General features: G+C 35.8%; 1 protein-coding gene across 3 annotated transcripts in view; it reads left to right on the plus strand.

Annotated features, from left to right (window-relative positions):
- cped1 (cadherin-like and PC-esterase domain containing 1) overlaps positions 1 to 21,365 on the plus strand; it is a 71,318-nt gene that overhangs the window by 46,526 nt on the left and 3,427 nt on the right. For 2 of the 3 annotated variants that reach the window (XM_053508715.1, XM_053508714.1), the window contains exons 15-19: positions 10,817 to 10,913; positions 12,153 to 12,289; positions 18,586 to 18,806; positions 20,137 to 20,238; positions 20,513 to 20,600. In XM_053508715.1, the coding sequence (XP_053364690.1) occupies positions 10,817 to 10,913; positions 12,153 to 12,289; positions 18,586 to 18,806; positions 20,137 to 20,238; positions 20,513 to 20,600 (645 nt within the window). Of the gene's footprint in view, positions 1 to 10,816; positions 10,914 to 12,152; positions 12,290 to 18,585; positions 18,807 to 20,084; positions 20,239 to 20,512; positions 20,601 to 21,365 lie in introns of those variants that run through there. The other variant, XM_053508716.1, reaches the window with a different exon arrangement.

Genomic DNA, 21,365 nt, shown 5'->3' on the forward strand with positions numbered 1-21,365 from the left:
TCATATGAAGACTATTGTGTATTCCTATTATTTTGCCAAACTGTTTCCTGGTTGAGGACATTGTTATGTAGTTTTATTAAATGTTAATGAGCAGATACAGTGAGGAGAAATTACAAAGCACACATCATTAGTATGAGTTTGGGTCTGAGGATTCTATATCAGAGGGCTAAGACACTGAGTTGCAGATCAGAAGGTCGGCGGTTCGAGCCCCAGCTCTGCCAGGTTGCCACTGTTGGGCCTTTGAGAATGGTCCTTAAATCTATCTGCTCTAGGGGCGCTTTTTCATCTCTGACCCCAGTTACGCAGGCACATGCAAAGAAAGAATTTCACTGTACCGTATATGAGACAAATAAAGGCTTAACTTAACTATATTTAATTAGTTTAGACAAAACATCCTCATTAGTATGGGTGTCGTCAGGGTGGATTGTTGTTAATACTTTGTTAATACATCCGACTAATGGTTTTTCCAAAATTCCCCCCCTTCACAAAAATGATATCAAAACATTCCGCCTGGTCTCCAGATCTCAATGGAAACCTTGGTTCAAAAAGGCACCATTTTCATGTCATGAAAATCTTTTTGGAACCCTTACCAAACCACTTTAACCCCAATGACTTCTACAGTAGCTGGCTTGTTTTTGGTCTGATTGGAAACTGATACATGACACATCGATATTGATAAACTCTTACTTTAGTAAAAATCACGTCAATCATTGATAAGTAAAAATTGTTTGTTTAAATAATTCCTTTAGATTTCATTGCGATTAAAAATGACAATGAAATCGCTGCAAAAATCACTCCTACAATGGGCTTTCTACATGGGACACACACTGATTCAGCAACAAAAAAAAAACCTCTCTCTCTCTCTCTCTCTCTCTCTCTCTCTCTCTGCTCCCTTATTTAAACTTAAAATTGAGATGACTTGTCAAACCATTTGGACAGTATGAAGAGTTGTTGGCTCTGGCCACATTGGAAAAAAAATAAAAACTGGCATCCTGTGCTGAATTTTTGAAATACACACAAGCTTAAAGTTGTGTAAACATGTGCAGTTCTCTCTCTCTCATGTGCAGAAAGAACTTGACATGTTTTTAACCCATCCATATGACGTGTTTGTCATCCAAGAAAAAATTAATCAACACCTTCTGAGCGATCACGATCACAAGTGAGTGCGTCTGTGCTGGGGTGTAAGAAGAAACAATCAGGTGATTTGCTGTAGACTACAATACACACTACACTCACAGTGTCTCTCTCTCTTCTTCACCGCATTCAGCTGCAGCTATGGTTAATTAGATGTTCATTGGCTTGAGGGAAAACATCTGCCTAAATGTGATTCTCTTCCGAAAGAGCTGTTAAAAAGTTCTGCTTTCACATCCAGTGCTGAGTATACGAGTGCAAACTTTTGCGCCAGTTTTCTGGAAAATATTTCCGCCCTTTTTTTTACTTCACATTCAGACAGGTGTTGAAAGGTCGAAGATTAATGTGGATGCAGAAACTAGCATTTGGGCTTTCTTTTTTAACTTCTCTCTCTTTTTCTTACACGCAGACACACACACTCTTCTCTGAAACACATGACACAGACAGAAGAGGTGAAAGATGGTCAAGCAGAAGATCAAGAGAACTAAAACCTGTTCTTGCCTTACTGTCACACACATACTAGAACACCTTCAGTGAACTTTGGCATTGATTATGTAAGTCTTTGAAACTGAACTGGAGGGACAATAGCCCTAATTTTAAAGCCTATTGCATATAATTTGGATCATTTTCATCCTCAACGAGTCACTGTGTACACTGCGAACGAGGGCAAAGTCATCCATCATCAAGTGACCACACTAATATGTTTTCCCCATTATATGCAACTCATCAATCAGAAAACGTTTGTATTGATTTGCCAGGACAAGTGGCGTCGGAGCATGCCGGCAGAAATAAATAACTGTCCCCTGCAGTGTAACAGAGCTACCAGATTTTCCTTGACTTCGTACAGCTCTACATAAACACACTTAGGCTGGTCTCTTTTGTGGCTCTCTGGTCTGTCAGGATGGTGTATGGGATTGTGAGAAGATTGAGTACACGTGATCTGGGCTCGGTGCTTGAAGTGTATCAGATCTGATCTGTGCGTGAGCCTCGGTCAGAGTGAAGAGTGAGTAAGAGCACATGAGCGAAAAGCATGAAAAAAATGATTGCCTCCCTCAAATTCATGCTCTTAAGGCTTATTTAGATCCTTTCTAACCATGCCTCATAAGATAAAGCATCATAAGAAGAATTTAGAAAGACTTATTTATACAAAATACCACTTTAATGTTTTTTTTTTCCAATTTTAGCTTATAATTAAGTTTCTGTAGTATAAAGAGAAAAGAAGGTAAATGTAAAGAAGCTTATTTTTGTTGATAAAGCGTAAAATAGTTTACATTTTCTTTTGCAATAATATACAGATGCATTTACTGTATACTTTATGTTGTATGCTGAATGCACATATGTACATACATACAAACAAACAAATGCTACTTAACAAGTTTGCTTAAAATTATTATACATGCATTTATTATATGTAGTTTTAAAACTGTATGAATGTAAGCAGGAAATTTTTATAATTTGTGCATTTATAAGGTGTCCATGTTGTTTTAGGGATGATGTCATGGTTATTGTAGTTGTTGTTCTTGGTGGTGTTGGCGTTGTTCTTGGTGCTTCTTGGTGGTGTTGATGGTGGTGTGGTGTAGCTATTGGTGGTATTAGCCTGGTTGTTGTTGTTGTTATGCTGAGTGACTTTCCATCAATTTTCCTTTTGTGAGGATCTTCTTACATTTCCATGGCTCTGTGTGTCTGATTAGACTTCAGTCCATGCCAGGTTTAGAATTGGAAAGAAAGCTGGCGAGCTTTGCACATCTGGAATCGTTGCATTGAGATGGTGCTGTAGAGCACGTTGGAGGAGAAGTGGAACATTTTTACTTCTTTTGTTCAACCACACACATCCTCATGCTGAAAACAAGATATTTACCCTGGCGTCCTGGTAAACAGCGGTGGAAGTGTGTGTATAAGTGGAAACAGGTAATGGTCCGGGTACTGGATGAGGATTTGCAAGTTTTCTGTAGTAGAAATAGACAGGATTTAGGACATTGATGTATTTGATATTGATAGATATATTTATTAATAATGTATGTATGTCAATAATATGGCAGTATATTAAGTAATTCTGGTGTCTGGTTCTTGTTAAATTTCCGCTCCTGAACTAATGAGGACTCACACATTAGATTTGGTCTAAATTCTGGACTTTTCCTTATCCCACTCAGAATCCCACTTGAATTTAGATTTGTATGCAGAAAACAGTTCAGATTCGGTTCAGCCACAAAAAAGTGCTGGAAACCATTTACTTCACTACAGGAGCGACTTACAAAAGTGCTTAAGTTTTCTTCATAGGATAGATGATGATAGATCATGATGCTATAAATGTTGTCTATTTTAGAGGAGTGTTTGTATATCAAGTAACAAGGGTGATTTGGTTAAAGTGTTTTTGCATGAGACAGGAACACTAATTCAATTCCCGAAGGGCCTTTCAGCTGGCTAGTAAGTAAAAATATCCACATTGGCACTAAAAACTCAAGATTTAATTATACTTTATGATGAAGAGTGGAAACACATGCACACTTGCATGCAAATAAATGTGGTACATTTATTTCTAAATTATGTACATTTGCAATCGTCTCCTAAGTCTCTGCTGATGTCATGGAGGCCTCGGTCTTTATCTGGTGCCTACATTTTTTTAATAGAACATGACAGGGACTTGATGTTAAAATTATCAGCTCTCTAAAGTAATCAGGTCATACAGTGTTGACACAGAACAGCCTGCATGCTACCAGGAACTACATGAAGAACATAAGCTGGAGTGATCCTCAGTCCTCATCGACACAGCTGTGGTTTAGTAAGGAAACAAGACTCTGTCGTTAGTTCTCTAGTCTGTCATCAACTAAAAACTAATGATTCTGTAGGGGAAAAAAAGCCTGATGTCATCATAGCTCTCTCACATAGCTCTCTGACATGAAGGACTGCAGGTGGTTCCAGATTGAATGTGGCACTGAGTCTGAGTCCTCTGAAGTATGTGTTTTTGGTCTTAGCAGTTTAGTTTTGGCATGGATCAACTCTGTCCTGTATGTCACTGTGACTGCTTTGCTTATTGCTTTGGTGGTAGAAAATTAAAACATTTCACAGCTGCCTGGGCTACATCGCACTACTATGTTGTTGATTTTTTTTCCAAAACCAAAACTACCTTAAGTGTTATGTTATTTACGTATTATACTGTATGTACTTGTTAATGCGAAAAGGGCTATAAGACATTTTGCCATATAAGGCTTATAAAGCCTCTCATGCCTATTTCTTGCCTTTCCCTGCATGACTTATAGCTGTATATTGCATTCCTGTGAGGTGTTTTACTGTTGGTTACAGTGTGTACGCCATAATCTGATTGTACATGCATGATGGATTCAGTGACCTGATCATACAAAGTGAGTTCCTAACTGTTAACTTCCTCAGTCAGCCTAGCTTTCCTGTTTTACTTTACTGCAAAGCATTGCAACATATTTTGGCAGTTTTTCCCACCCATCCATCCATCCATCCATCCATCCAGTTACTCAGCTACCCATCCATTCATCCAGTTACTCAGCTACCCATCCATCCATCTATCCATCCAGTTACTTAGCTTTCCATCCATCCAGTTATCCAGCCATCCAGCCATCCATCTATCCAACCAGTTATTCAGCTATCCATCCATCCATCCATCCATCCATCTGTCCATCTAGTTACTTAGCTTTCCATCCATCCAGTTACTTATCCATCCATCCATCCATCCATCCATCCAGTTACTCAGCTACCCATCCATCCATCTATCCATCCAGTTACTTAGCTTTCCATCCATCCAGTTATCCACCCATCCAGCCATCCATCTATCCAACCAGTTATTCAGCTATCCATCCATCCATCCATCCATCCATCCATCCATCCATCCATCTAGTTACTCAGCTTTCCATCCATCCAGTTACTTATCCATCCATCCATCCATCCATCCATCCATCCAGCCATCCATCTATCCAACCAGTTATTCAGCTATCCATCCATCCATCCATCTAGTTACTTAGCTTTCCATCCATCCAGTTACTTATCCATCCATCCATCCATCCATCCATCCAACAATACCTCCAACAAAACACCCACCCAGTTACTCAGACATCCATCCTTCATCCATTTATTCATCCACCCAGTCACTTAGCCATTCATGTTCCATCCATCCATCCATCCATCCATCCATCCAACCATTCATTCATCCATCCACCTATCTGTTATTACTTAGCCAGCCACTAATCCATCCATTGATTCATCAATCCACCCAGTTCCTTAGCATCCATCTATCCATCTGTCCAAACAACATCTGTTATTCAACCATCACTTCTTCACCACCGTTTTTTCCTTTAAGGACTGTGCTTATGCTGTAATTATGGATATTTCAGTAAATGTGTGTAAGTTAGTGATCCAACCAGGACTGTGTTATTATCTTCTTACTTCCATATGTCTCCTTAGAACAGTTGACCTGAGCACTGCTCCCATCACAGTGGCACGATGTCAGTCCTAGCTGATCATATCCATGTGTGCTTTTATGTACATGAAGTAAGAAAAAAAAACAAGGAAAAATAGTTTATAGTGTCTGAAGTGTCCGAAAGAGAGATAGCATATGGATGGAATTAGTTTTTTTCAGTATTGTCCTTAACTATTATTTCTCTTGTCTCTCAGGTTTGATGGCTTTCCAAGAACATGATTCTTGCTCAGATTCCTCTGCCTCCATAGGTATTAATGGGGAATAAAATTCCAGGATTGTATGAAAGCATGTACAGGTTTTCAAAAATTGATGTCACATTCCAGTGATAGACAGAATATGATCAAAATGTAAGGAATTAAACATCTAATCATCGAAATTCCCTTAAATTTCTCTTATGGCTTATATGATAGCATTCAAAGACTGGTTTTAAATACAAAGTTGTTTCTTGATGTTGGAGACTCATTTCAAAATAGCCAACATAAATGTCTAATTCCAGAACATTTCACAATACGAAGATTTATACATCTATTCTTTCTTAATCTGTTTATATAGAACGTTCACTGAACATGAAAGTCCAGTCTACAGTCATGATAGTGTATTTAAACTAGCAATAATATAAACAAATGGCTCCACAGTTATACATACTGAACCAACTTCTCAGATCAAGAATAAAAAAAAAAACTTACCATAATGTTTTATAATATTTACTAATTAATCAGTCATTTTTAAAATAACTATATAGTCGACTTTTAAAATAATGGACAAAAGACAGCTTGTAGAAATAATCATTACATACAGTGAAAAAATTGTCTAATAAATGCTTAATTGGAGCAACTACTTGCAGTTCCATTACAAATCTTTCTAAACTGTTCTCTCACAAGAAACACAAAATGGCAAAACTAGGTATGGATTTTTCCAATCGAGTGCAAACACATTTGTTATGTTTAAAGAAATCAGATTTCTCATTTCCTATCTCCAAAGTGTCTCTTAATATCTGTATTATAAAACATTTTGAAAAAAATAAACTGAGAAAATCTAGAACAATGAAAACCTAGCAGGAATAAAAAGAGGCTGAGTGGTGTTGTTTTTTGTAATTACGGCTTATCAAATCTTAGTAAAGAACTGCCAATAATTTATGAATTTTTGAATTCCCAAAAGTGTCCGCTTAAATTATAATTTTAGCGGGGCAAATCTGTGATTAAACAATCCCGTGTTTCTTAGTTTCTCCATTTCTAGTTCCTTTTTGTTCTTTCTAATCCTTGCTAATCATTTTTTTTTTGTTTTCCGTCTTGATCCCCACAGAGCATTCTCAAATACAGACAGTGTCCAGTGTCTCGACCAAACAAAACACGGCCAGTCTAATTACAATGAAATTGAATCCCCTTTGTCTATCTCTGTGCTCGCTTGCTATATAAAGAGACCTGACATCTTATAAATTGTTACCATTTTCTTCAGATGTTCTCTTTCAGAAGCCAAAGTGGCAGACCACTCTCTTAAGTCGGGATTAACTTTAATCTTAGGCTTCATACACAATTCGATCAGATCACACGCTTCTAATCTAATCTTATTTTCTAAAGGATTACATGGGATGCACTTTGTGAGGGCACTTGACTCTGTGACCAAACTGTCAGCTGTGCACCTGCTCCAATCAGCTAGTGCAATTTCCTTAGTTCTAATCTTCGTTTTTACAATGTTGGATGCCACTTGCTTACATGTAGTTTAATCTTTGATGATCACATGACACATGACACGTGGCAGCAACAAAACTACAAATCATGTAAAAGTAAAAATAATAAGAATAAAACACAAATTTTAACAGATATTCAGCTGCAAGCATTACATGGCAGTTTAAAGCACCAAGAGTGTACCAATGTCTTTTTTTTTTTATAACCCAGTATTGGCTTGTAAATGTTATTATGGTCATGAACTTTAAGCCACACTGCACAATGAAGAGTAAAATAAGGCACATTTCCTGTTTGCATGATATAGCATCATCTCTATGGCAATCAGCCAAAACATGGTATTGGTGCTAAAAGCTATTATAGCTGAACTGCCTCCCACCCTACACACTGTATAAATGCAGATCATTTGCTGCTTTCTGTTTCACCCAAATGATGATGGGTTCCCTGTTAAGTCTGGTTCCTCTTAAGGTTTCCTCCTCCTACGATCTCAGGGAGTTTTTCCTTGCCACTGTCGCCCTCGGCTTGCTCCCAGGGGCAAACTGACCATTTTGATTCATATAAATTCACATTTCATACAAACTTAAATAATTCTTTTGATTGTGTAAAGCTGCTTTGCGGCAATGAAAATTGCTAAAAGCACTATACAAATAAAATTGAATTGAATTGAATTGAATTGAATTGAATTGAAAAAAGTGTCTCAACTTGGTTGAAAAAGGGGATTTTCAGTAAGGATCATATAACACAATTTTTCATTATACTTAATGCCTTTTTATCTGTCAATCCATGCTTTGTTTTTGAACATGTGCAAACAAATGTATATTTTTATCAGATAAAAAAGTAACACATTTGCTAAATAAAATTTTTTGTGGTGTCCATAATTTTTCATTCAAATCTTTTCAATTATTTTTATTTATTTTGTGTTTCAGATGAAATGTGGCCAAATTTATATTTCACATGACAAAACATATACCTGAAAATGTGTATTATTTTAAAATGCAAATTGCAACAAGAATTTGACATGGTTACGGACACTAAAGATTTTTCGTAGAAGAAATCCTTAATTTTGCACAGAATGCTTTAATTTCAGCGACATTTTTTTTTACAGGTCACATGTTTCTAGAAGCTTACACCAATTTTATTATCAATACGAAATATGAATAATCAATACGAAATATGAATAATTAGCATCTTAAGTTATTATTGTTTAAAGCGAGACTGTATAATGCTTTAAAAGGGCCATTTTTGAAGCACATATAAAATCATCTCCCCAAAACGGCTGAAGTAAGCAACTTGAAATTTTTAAGGAAGCAAGATTGGTCACTTCCATGTTGCATAAATGTCAGAAGTATCTATTTTATCGCACACATTTTCTGTATTATATGTATAACAAAAAATTCCACAAAAAAAAATGACCAATACTGTGTTTTGGCTGAGTACATTTTTAATTTTTAAAAGTCCTAGATAATTTAGCATCATAAATATTTTACCAAGTGCTAACCAAAGATGGTATGAAATTGACTGCTCATAAAAGAGTATAGTCAAAGAATAATATGTTTGTTTTCCAGTAAATTTTACCGTATGCTAACTTACATGTCTTAGCTACCGCTGTAATTGTTTTCAACTAACTTTCTCCACTTATGTCTGGAACATCATTTAAAAAAATAAGAGATGAGATTTAGTGATGGATAGTAAATTATTTGCTGATATACAGAAGACCTGATCCTACTTAATACTTTGTCTGCTTTGTGAACAACACTTTCTAATATATGGTGCATTAATTTTATTTCTTTTATCCTGCAACAGCCAGGTCTTTGTCCTTTAAACAAGCTTATTATAACCCAGACAGTCTTTTGTCTGAGAACTCTGGTGGATAAAGGCTGGCTGGAGGGCTGTTGAAGAGAGCTGAGGCTTTAAATCAGGCTGTTCCTGAAGTAAAGGCCACTGTGGCAACTGATCTGATAGGTGGGAGGGGAATCCAGGTGGCTCTGTTGGCATGGTTTAGACCCACGCTTTGATCATTAGAGATTACAGTCATTGACTGTAATAGACATGAGTGGCCTCCGTGCGCACACACAAACATATGCACATGGGAAATCTTTTTAATGTGACTTATTTATAGTTATACGGTATATTTGATGTCTAATCATTGACATTTGTAAAGAAAAACTTGCATAAATATTTTAATCCTAACTTTGGTTATTCATATATAGTTATATATACACATGTATATATATATATACATTATTTATTCTGATAATAATATTATATTAATATTATTAATATTAATATAATATAATTTTTTCTCTTTTCCTAAAGTGTGTTCACTCTGTATATTTACACACACACACACACACACACACACACACATATATATATATATATATATATATATATATATATATATATATATATATATATATATATATATATATATAAATATAATATTCTTTTTAAAAAAAAAAAAAAAAAAAAAAGAATCTACTCACAGTTTCAATTTCAGGTTAATTGGTATGTATTACTAATTGATATAAGTATTATGCCCAAATTAATTAATTTATACAAATATATTTTTTATCTACTTTTTATTTATGAGTTATACATTTATTTAATGCAGTATTTTAAAAAAACAAAGTCATATGGAGAATTTCTATATGTATAATAGGTATTCATTATATTATATGTAAAAACGCAAAAAAAAAGTTCTTATTTCACATACTTAATAGATTATATAGTTGTATGCATGTGCATTTATTAATATAAGCTCATATAGAATAATATGTTATACTTAATATTATATATTTTGATATTATGATTATTAAATAATTTTACCATTTTCCCCTAAAATTCTGCACCTTTTTTTAAATAAAAACCTTTCCAAATTATGAATTCAGAGATGACACTTGGTGAGAAGGAGAAAGAAAAATGATTCATGTCTAAATGTCCTGTAATTACAAACGTTTTTCTTTAGCATGAGGGTGTGAGGTTTCTGGGCGAGTGCGCAGAATAAAAGCGCCGATCGGTTTCCGCCGCCCGAGCACGCTGATTTATGCAGCTCTGTGCTGATTCAAAAAGTCCGCCCGTGTTTGCACGGATGCACTGACCGCAGGTATGAACAAGAAAATCCCTGTTAAGTTGTCTTGTGGCACTTTGTTGAGAGCAGCGGCGGCTCGATGGGGAATGTGACGCGGCTGTGTGAAGCCTCTGTGTAAAGCGCAGTGGATGAAGGCAGGGTGGGTAGTGGGGGTAAGAGGGAGATCGGTTCTCAATAGGAGAGCCAGACCTGATGGCTCCCACTGGGTCACATCGGCCTCCTTGATACTCTTCAGTTAGTTTGACCCTTGACCCCAAACGGCTGGCAGAGCTGTAGTAGGCCAGGCAGTGGTGTTCACCTGCTTTGATTTAGTACAGAGAAAGAGAAAAGAGGAGAAAAGCCTAAAGTGGGGAAAAAACACATGGAAAAATTAACCACACTGGGTTTACTTCATCTAAGATGGCTGTGTTTTGTTGTCCTCGGTGCTTAAAGTGCATTTCTCACGATGCGTTTCTGTTTCGCATGCAGGACTGTGGCCTGGTGGTCAGACCTGATCAACCCTGTGGCATAGAGCCTGTTTCTGATCTCAAATCATCTCAGCCTTGTTCTTCAGGCGATGAACCCGGTGAGTTAAGGGAGCTTTCTGTGACACAGTACACTCTAATACACGACTCCCTCTGGTAGATGTTGATTTATTGCTCTAACATAGCGACGCACTCATCTATAACTTAAACATGGATAAAACAGGTGGTGCAAATGCGTTCTTAGATGATCTGGATATATTTCCTTTCTGCAAAAGGATTTATGAATTTGACCATGGAGGAGTGTTTTGGAAATTAATTAGTAGTAGTTTATAGATTAAACAAAGTTACAGTACTGTATCTGTATCTGTACTAGGGAAATGCTTAATATAATTATAGTACTGTACATAATGCCTACAGTATTTAAATGTATACAATGTATATAAATCTTACTATAATATAATAATTTAGAATCACACTAAAATCACTATTTAAGCGATGATTAATAATAAATGAATAAATAAAAAACAGCTTTATGAACCTCCCCAACCTCCCACTCTCACCCCATTGTGTGACAGAAAGCAGACGGCAGTTGCCACTTTATAGTAGATACTGTATTGTATGCAAAGTCTTTTCCATGATGGGAAATGTAAATCTCTGACACTGGAGACTCCTTCCAACAATTGTTAAATAAAATAAGCTAAACTTATAAAAATATTCAATAATGTACTGTAAGTTGTCTACTTATTAATTCAAAGTCTTACCAAAGTAAAATCAGTCACTTGTGATATCATAAGCAAAGTCTGTGCAATTTATTTTAAATAATTATTCAGGATCTGATTGATTAGATGGTGTTGATCAATATTATTTGCAGACCATATTTTAAATCACAGGTTCATTTACAAGGACTTGAAGTTTTATATATCAAAAAGTCATCAGCACATGATTTAGTTTTTTTTTTTTAAATAGACCTAAACTATTAACTTCCTGATTCTCTTTTGTTAGAGATAAACCTCCTTCCCATCATGCTCTTGTCTAGTCATTAAAAATGAATCCAGATTTTCTTCATTGACTTGAGATTTATAACCCCTTTTCTATGCCAGATAAATCAAATATCCTACAGTAAATCTCTTATTTGAAACATGACCCTGCACTTCAAAGAGCAGATGTTTTATCCATTCCACAGCTTACTAAACCATTGCTTACAGAACTCGAGATTTAATTAATTTATTCACATGTTGATAAATAATTATGACCAGCTGCATAACTGAACGAGCTTTAGTGTAAATGGAAATCAGCTGATAAGCGTCAGATTAAGAAAATCTAAACCTGGTTGTGTACAGGGCGCTGGGTGGTGCCATGCCTAAGCTGTTCAGACAATAGGACATGTGATTGGCGGGAAGTTGCCTGGCAACCAGACAGCTGTTACCACCCTGTATTGGAGCAGCCACAGCTACAGCGATGCATGATGGACAAAAAGGTAAAATGATAAGTAATGCCATCACTTCTCCTACCTGAAATCAGTAATAATACAATATTAAGGAACAATATTTATTATTAGTAGTAGTAATAATAATAGTAATAGTGGTAGTAGTAATTAAGGAATAATTTCTGTGTGCAGTTCTGTGGGGATGCTTACACATTTGTGGAAATATATTTTTCTATAGTAACAATTAAAGTTAAAGCAAAATTATGGAAACATAAGCAATATATACTTTTAATAAATTATATTTTTATATTACATTTTAACAATTAGTTTAGGCACAGTATAATAAAATTATTTATCAAAGAAATATTTTTTACTTAATTAACCTTTTTTTGCTTAAGTAGCAGGAATTATTAAACTGTATTAAAATATATAATACATTACATGCCAACCTGTTTATATAAATATATATATATATTGTGAAAATCTGACGCTTATATACAGTATATCTAGGTTTTATATTAAAATGGATTAAAATACTTTTCTTCTCAATTCTACACACAATAATCCACAAAGTAAAAACAGGTGAAATATCTCATTTACCTATTCAGACCCATCACTTAGTACTTGGTTAATGCACTTTTGGCAACCTCAAGTCTGTTTGTGAAGATGTTACACATTCGTTTGGCACACCATTATTTTCGGTCATTCTTCCATTCTTCTTGGCAGAATTTTCAATCTCAACCTGATTGGATAGGCATTCCAGAAATGCTGTATTGGGTTCAGGTCCAGACTCTGGCTGGGCCACTCCAGAACCTTTACAGAGTTGTTCTGATGCCAGTCTTGTAATCCATTGCCCCAGCCAGAGATCCTGAGCACTCTGTAAACGGTTTTCATTTAGGATAGCTCATTATGTTTCTGCATCCATTTTATCTTCTGTTCTGACTCGGTCCCAGTAACAGAAGAACCTTCCCACTGCATGATGCTGCCATTAGTGTGTTTAACTGTAAGTATGGTTTTAGTAAGGTGACAGTAATAGCTGATTTCCATTCCAAATAGTTAAATCTTTGTGTCATTAGACCAGAGAATTTTGTTTCTCATGGTCTGAGAGATTTAAAGGGGATTTTCGGAAACTCCCAGTGGTCTGTCATGTGCCTTTTAAAGAGGAATGGCTTCTGTCTGGCCACGCTACCATAGAGGTTACTGGTGGACTGCCGCAGTGATGGCCCTCTCCTATCTCCACAAGGGCAAGTCTAATTTATAGTGACCCTTGGGGTCTTTATTAATTGTCTGACCAAGGCCCTTTTTCAGATTAATTAGTTCCAAAACCATATAGGTTTGTTTTCACTCTGATAAACACCATCTACTTATATAGACCTAATATGGTTGCAATGAAGTCAATTAAACAAAGGTGCATATAAAGTTTTATTGTAGACAACCTTCTGTGAGGAAAATAGTTTGACATAATGAGTAAAAATCCAAAAATGTTTTTAGTCACACTTTGCAATGAATATATATATTATTAAATAGTACAAAAAAATCACTTAATTTATAAAATTATTTCTATAAAAAAGACTTGAATAACTCCAAAAGTGCGGTAATTGTTACATTGGTAAATCGACAAGGTAAAATGTTTGGTTAGAAATTTTTTTTTTTTTTTTTTTTTTACCAATCTATGTATAGAAGAAATATTCAATGTTAAAAATTTTCAGCTCAAGAAAGTCTTTAGAAAAGAGGACACTCACAAATTTCTGTCTAAAATGACAACCTGTATTATATTTCTTATTTAATTAAAGAGAAAAAAAGAAAAGACTATTGAAACAAATGTTTATAGGTGTTTGTATATAAATTATATCATAAACTAACTTGTTCTGTGTGCGTTACCCAACATTAAATGCAGTTATTAAGAAGCAAAATGAATATCATGCTATTCTTGATATGCATCAATATGTAATCCTTTGCAAATATAACACTTTCGCACATTACTGTATTGAATTCCATGGACATACAGTATATTAATAATATCTTAATTGAAATTTTTGTCATTCACTGAAAAAGAATAAAATATGGATACTCAAATAAATTTTATATTTATATGTGAGTTTCTTAGCATTAAAGTGTTAATATTAAGAGTCAAATGCATTTCCAAAAACAGTAGGTATTAAAAAAGATCAGAATAAGAAAGCATAACATAAATTCAAAGAAAGTACTGAACAGGTGCTAACGTTGCCAACTGACAGGTGTATTCAGTATTTATAGGTTTAAATAGCTATAAAATGTAACCTCTTTTTTAAATTATATTGATAAATTAAATGTTTTTCATTCTTTAAAAAGTCTTAAAACCAACATTGAGCTGCATATACAGTACGTACACAAGCAATAGGTCTTGGTTTCTATAAACTTTCCAGCTCTGTACACCGACCGTGAAGTGAAGTTTGTCACCCTAGAACGTGGGTACAATGTAAGTGAGAGAAGAAGCCTTTATTTTTTCACATATATATTACAACGCGGAGAAATTCTTTCTTCACATATCCCAGCTTGTTAGGAACCTGAGGTCAGAGCGGAGGGTCAGCCATGGTAGAGCGCCCTGGGAGCACACAGAGTTAAGAGTCTGCTCAAGGTCCCAACAATGAACTGCTGACCTTCTGATCATGAATCCACCGGCTTTCCCCACTGATGCCGTTCGCCCCTAATTCCAAGGAAAGAAAAGAGTTAAATGCGTGCTAAGTACACAGTAACTTTGAAAGGTACCAACGCGATTTATCTCCGCAGGACTGCAGAAGCTGCATGAGATTTAGAGGAACTATGGAATTCATTTTGCAGGATACGAGGGTTGTGGATTTCGATTCTGATTACTTCATTGTGATTGTGTTCTGGATGAAACTTCATGGTCATTGTGCAAAGCAGGAACATTTATAATGAACAAGACCTAGTAAAATGTATGTATATACAGCTCAATTTTGATTTAAGACAGACTTTTAAAAAAAAAAACTATATCTTTAAGTGTCTCCAAATACCAAATAAAATATTTACGTTTCCACCATAGCCTATTAAGAACAATTTATATTGAAGTGTTTTCCATGTACGGCTTGTGTGCGGGTGTTAAGGTGGTTACATAAACGAGTAAAAGTCAAAAGTTAGAATTAGCTTTATACAAAGCAGTTTCACCCTAAACATGTCTGGAAGCAAGATGGTTAAGTAGGAGGGTCATAAGAAGAATTTAGAGGTTTCTCTCTCTCTCTCTCTCTCTCTCTCTCTCTCTCTCTCTTTCCTTTTTTGCTGATGGCATGAGGTATCCATGCTTTATTTTAAATGCTGTCTCGGACAGGTTAATCTCCTCAACATGTTATTTAGATGTGGACATAAAAAAAGAAACCTTTCCCTATATCCATCTTTTAAGAGTTCTCATAAATAACTACATTAAAAGCAGGTTCAGATTCTGATCCAAAGCCTGTGTCCCTTTTCTCTACATGCACATCAGCTGTGACACACAAATCCTTTGTTAATGAGCTCTGAAAGTCTTGGAGGTGAATAGTCCACATAATGTCGGAAGGTCATTGGGTCTAGGCTTGCTTTAAAAGAAAAGATGAGCTGAGAAAGATAAGTAATCCAATTCTGGCCAGAAGTTGGGTTTTACTGGTTATATAGAACACTTTAAATACTCTTTTAATACACTTTATAAACATAAATAAATATTTATGTATAAATGTATAAGTATAAAATGGAGTGCAAGCATGCATATTTTTAAATAAATAGGTGAGTCAATCAAAAAATGAATAAATAATCATAATCATAAATACATAAAGTATATATAATTCACCAGTAATATTTGGGTATCTTACAATTATTATTGTTTATGTATATTTATGTATAAATTAAGGTATTTATGAACATGTGGAAATGGCTTGGAGTGAGGTCAGGGGAGTATGAGGTTGTGCATTTTCCTGCAACAAAACAGAATGCCTTCGGTGATCAAACCAGGCTGTTTTTTTTCCCTAAAGCAGTCGACTCCATAAATGTTCACAGGAACGACTGCAGTAGGCTCTGAGCTAAGATCAAATCGTCCTAATTATTATTATTATTATTATTATTATTATTATTATTATTATTATTTATTATTATTATTATTTTTTTTATTATTATTATTATTATTATTATTATTATGTAGGCATTATGAAAAGTACCCATGTATCTGTAAATGGTATGTACTAAATAGTCTGTGTTAAAATGTGAAAATGTATTTATTAAAAACATTTATGATAATAAAAATGAAAAAGGAATTTCATGGCTTGGAGCTGTAGCTTGTCTGAAGAAACACAGTTTGTAATGATTAACAGTTGTTTGTGTGAGACAGCGGCTTTATTAGTTGCTGAATCTGTGCATTGTTCTGGGTGTTTGTAGTGTGTGTTGTATGACCATGACCATGGATACAACACATTAGGAAAATATTCTCTGGCCTTCATCACACACATGTGTATCTTTTGTGATTAATGCTGGCATCAGTCATTCGGACTTCTCCACCACGGACATGTGAACTGCCGCTGAGAGGCTGTGATCTCCACCAGCTCGTGGAAAACCCTCACAATACCACACTTGTTTACGCGCTCCCTCCTTCAGTTTTCCTTTTCATTTAGCCCTCATTTCCTTTATCATGGCAGGAGGCTGAGAGAGGGAGGACGCGGGGGAAGACAGAGGGGGAGAAGTGGCACAAGTGTCTGTCGGCATGAATTTCTCAGTTTGATCCAGATTGTTTGTCTCTGATACTATGGTGATAGTGTGTGTGTGTGTGTGTGTGTGTGTGTGTGTGTGTGTGTGTGTGTGTGTGCGTGTGTGTGTGTTGACTTTGTTCTGGCACATACTGTCCCTGCCGAGCTGACTTGAATGTAGCCGTGTGAACATCCATCACACAATCATGATGCACGTCTGTCTCACAAGTCAACTCCACATATTTTTAGCATTTTCAGATTTTTTTAAATACTGAATTGGACGTAGGGCTGCTTTAATAATTAATACATGTAGTGGAAAGCCTATCCAGAATGCCCTATGGTCAAAACACAGTGTTGGTGGTGATTTTTTTTTTTATATGTGTGCCTTTACATTGATAGTGAACACTTTTCCTTTCCTAAAAATTTTTGCTAAAAAAAGTTGCTAACTTCAGTTATTTTTATAGAGGTGCCGCAAAAATGTCAATTTTTTCAGCGTTATACTGTCTTGCTTTAAACAAAAAGAATTAAAAATGCAAATCATTCATATTTTGTTATGAGTTTTGATACCAAAATTAATGTAAGCTTGTAGGAGCATGTGACCTGTAAAACCTGTTGTTTAAATGAAAGCATTCCGTGCAATATTAAGGATTTTTCGTCAAATCACTAACAACAGTGGTTTTGTTTAAATGCTCCAATTTAGACACACCTTAAGTTATGTGGCACCATAGTTTATTCAGTTAACATTACTTTTTTATTCTGCCCAATAATTATTGTTAACACATTTACAGGTCTACCTCAAAACCTTGCATGAGAGATGTTTGTGGTAAAAGGTTAAAAAGCAAAAAAGTCTGTAGTGTCCGTAACCATGTCAAATTCGAGTTGCAGTATCTTAACAATTTAGCATTTTAGGAATTTTAGAATAAAATAATTTTTCGGGATTAGGTATTTTTTTATGTGGAATCTAAATTGGCCAAGTTTTATCTGAATGACAATTAAGATTATTGCAAGATTTGAATTTAAAAAAGTTACAGACACTACATAAAAGGGCATGAAATTGTATTGAGCAAATGTGTTTATTTTTCTCTAGTTAAAAAAAAATTGTATATGCATATTTTTAAAAACGAAGCATGGTTTGGGAGATAAAAAACATTTAGTAATATGAAAGACGCGGTGCTCCTTTGGATGCACTGGTTAGCTGTCCACATACTTCTGGAGATATATTGTATAAAGCATGATGTGTTCTTCATTATTTAAAAAAGGATAGAGATCGGATGTTTCAATTCTAGATATATTGTTATTGAACATTACATATTCTAATTGTATATTTAAGGAATGCTTCAAATGTTCTTAGACTTCTATTTTAACAGGTTTTCTATTTTTTGACCTTTTACGTGTTAAACATGTAAAATATTCTGCTGAAATTGCTTGTTTAATTCTACTCCTTTAATGTGGCAGCAAATAAATAAGCAAAAATATTCTGGAAACTAAAGCATGATTTATATATGAATTTTTTGCATTAACAAATAAATATTCTGAATCATTGCTAAATCATCTTTATGACTATAGAGAGACAATAATAAAACATTGCTCTTTCTGTTCCCTGTTTTGTGCTTGTGTGATTATCTGACACCTGTTCTCCTCCAGGTCCTGTTCATCGGCGATTCTACTAACCGCGGGATGATGTTCTACCTGATGGAGAGAGTAAACACTACACTAGAGGATTGGGACAAGGCTCATGACACCATCATCTACCACAACCTGAACCAGGGCAGAACGCTCATCAGCTACTCGTACTACCCCCAGTTCTGGCTACACAAAAACCAGAGACCCACTTTTCAGCAAGCGCTGGAGCAGCTGATAGAAAGGTGTGTGCATGTAAATTCTTATGTATTGTGTTAACATTTGTAAAAAAAAAAACTAAAAAAAAAACTTTCCATTGAGTAATATCTTACATAACTAGTGAAAGATAAAACATGGACCTTGGATCAAGAAATGACGGAGCATTTGAAATTCTTCTCGCTGTTACTAACCCCAGAGGGTTAAACTTATTGTAATGGAATGTGTGTAACACTGGATTCCTAAAGCACATAAACACTTTATGACACCAGCACTTTGCAGACACACCTCTAGGAGGACAGCACTTACATGAGCTCACAGATGCCCTTGACTGAGTGTAGCTATGATTGTAATGGAAGTGTGTGGCATACTGGGAATCGAACTTGTGCCACTTTTTTTAGCACCTCCTTGGTCCGGGTTTGATACCCGCCTCTGGTCTGTGTGCATGTTCGACGCCTGCTTGCTGGGTTTCCTCCCACAATCCAAAGACATGCGGATCAGGTTAATTGGCGTTCCCAAATTGCCTGTAGTGTGTGGATGAGCATGTGTATGTGCGTGCCCAATGCCTTAAGTCTCCTGGGATAGACTCCAGCCCCCCTGTGACCCTGTATACAGGATAAAGTGGTATAGACCATGAGTGAGTGAGCTTCTTCAGATTATCACTTATATTATCTGATTATTATTACCCAGTATGTTGGAGTGTGTAAAAAATGACTGCTGCTGAATTCTTTTAGCTGCTAGTGTGGAAAGAGGCGAAGGATATGCAGCACAGATGCTGTGAGTGAGTGTGAGTGAGTGTGAGTGTGCATAAGGAACTGAGCAGGGGAGCAAGTTTGCGTTTGCAGTTAGGATGTGGTGGATACGATCCCCTTAGACTTTAGAAACAGGAAGAATTTTATAAATTACCAACTACATATCAGTTTACGTATATTGATAATCGTTGTGTTTTTAGACCGCTGGAGCTTGTAAGGTTTTAATGCAGTTTAATAACCATGCAGGACAGTAATTAAGTTTAAAGTATTAAAGATGAATTCTACCTTGGAATGGATGAAATGAGGGTTTTTTTAAAAAGGCAGCTACACTTGGATATAAAGTTAGATCTTAGAGAGAGCTATACATTGTGTGCTCCGTGTCCTTATGGTCTTTTATAAGGCCATACTGTTTCCAATAAAGCAAAAATCCACAAAAAGTCTTTCTTCTATTTTGCAGACACACACAATTAATTGTTAATACATTGTGTGTGTGCCTGCTCCAGCTTGCACGCACTTCCTCATAGACATTAAAGTGTAGATTGTTACTGTTCACAGATGCGGCTTTGAACTTTAAACTTTGGCACTGTTGCCTGTCATCCTCTGGCAGGTCACGACCTCTAGAAAACTCCCCTCAGACAGTGCTGGTTGCTGGAGGGGTCCAGTGGCTCAGTCTGGAGCATCTGAGGACCATGCAGCAGGTTCTAGAGAGGTAACACACCCAAACACACACACACACACACACACGTGAACACACATACTCTTGACTGTATAGTTACAACCGGATTCGTGGAAAAGTTGATAGAATGATGTTTAATATGTTATTCAGATACCATTTCTTATAGCAGCTCTCTAAATCCTGAACTCTGTTTTAATGAAAACGATATAAAATATCCCGTTACACTGCCTGCAGTGTGAAAAGTGTATCTAAATATTAAAGCTGTCCTCTTTTAGTTTTAATGTAACTGATTTAAGTCTCTTTACAGAGAGAATTTGCAGAACATCATGGTGGTGGTGAAGTCTTTAGGAATGGGGTTTCATCTGCCAGTGGACGGCATTCGCTCGCTCTCTCTGGTGAGTTTCTCCTTTCAATGAAAAGTGGTTTCGCATGTGTTCATAACCAGTTTAATCATATGTTATATGCACTTAGCAGTTTAAGAGTTCTTAGTTCTATAAAGAGTTTGTGCAGAGTTCTACATAGATATATAAGTGTTCTCCAGATCAAAACTAATGAAGGAATTTTGCAAGATTGTCCTTACTGTGTCCATCTCATCTGTCCATCTCATGCATCAAGCTTTATGTTCGTTATAAGCAGGGCTTGATTTGAGGCCTGCGGAGGGGATGATGAGGGGATGATGCTGTGTAAAATTTGTCATAAAAATGGAATATTAAAACTCTCTACTCATCTACGCACTATAAACAACAGCGATTAGCCAATCAGAATTCGATATTGTAACGCGCTGATCATGCAAGTTTGAGTCATTTTTTGTGCTGGTTGTATTTTCACAACGGCCAAGAAAACCGCTCGAGTGAAGTTTTTGACATATTTCAAAAAGAAAAGAACCAAAGGTATGCTACTGTACATATTTTGCAAGCATTTTGTATGGTTAGTTTTAGCCCCTCCGCACTTCAACCCAAAGAACAGAAAGTGTACTCCTGCCATTAAAAGCGTAGTTATACTGTAGTTGCTCACTGCAGTGTTTTAAACCACCAGGTTAAATAAAAGTAATGTTTATCCGGGATATTCATTTATTAACATTGACTAGCTGCTACTGTGGGTCCTGGTGTCCAGGGTGGGTCTCCCTGAAGTGGGTGGGATATCTGAAACTTAACTAAAAC

This window comes from Clarias gariepinus, chromosome 12, assembly GCF_024256425.1.
Source record: "Clarias gariepinus isolate MV-2021 ecotype Netherlands chromosome 12, CGAR_prim_01v2, whole genome shotgun sequence".
Lineage (NCBI taxonomy): Eukaryota > Metazoa > Chordata > Actinopteri > Siluriformes > Clariidae > Clarias > Clarias gariepinus.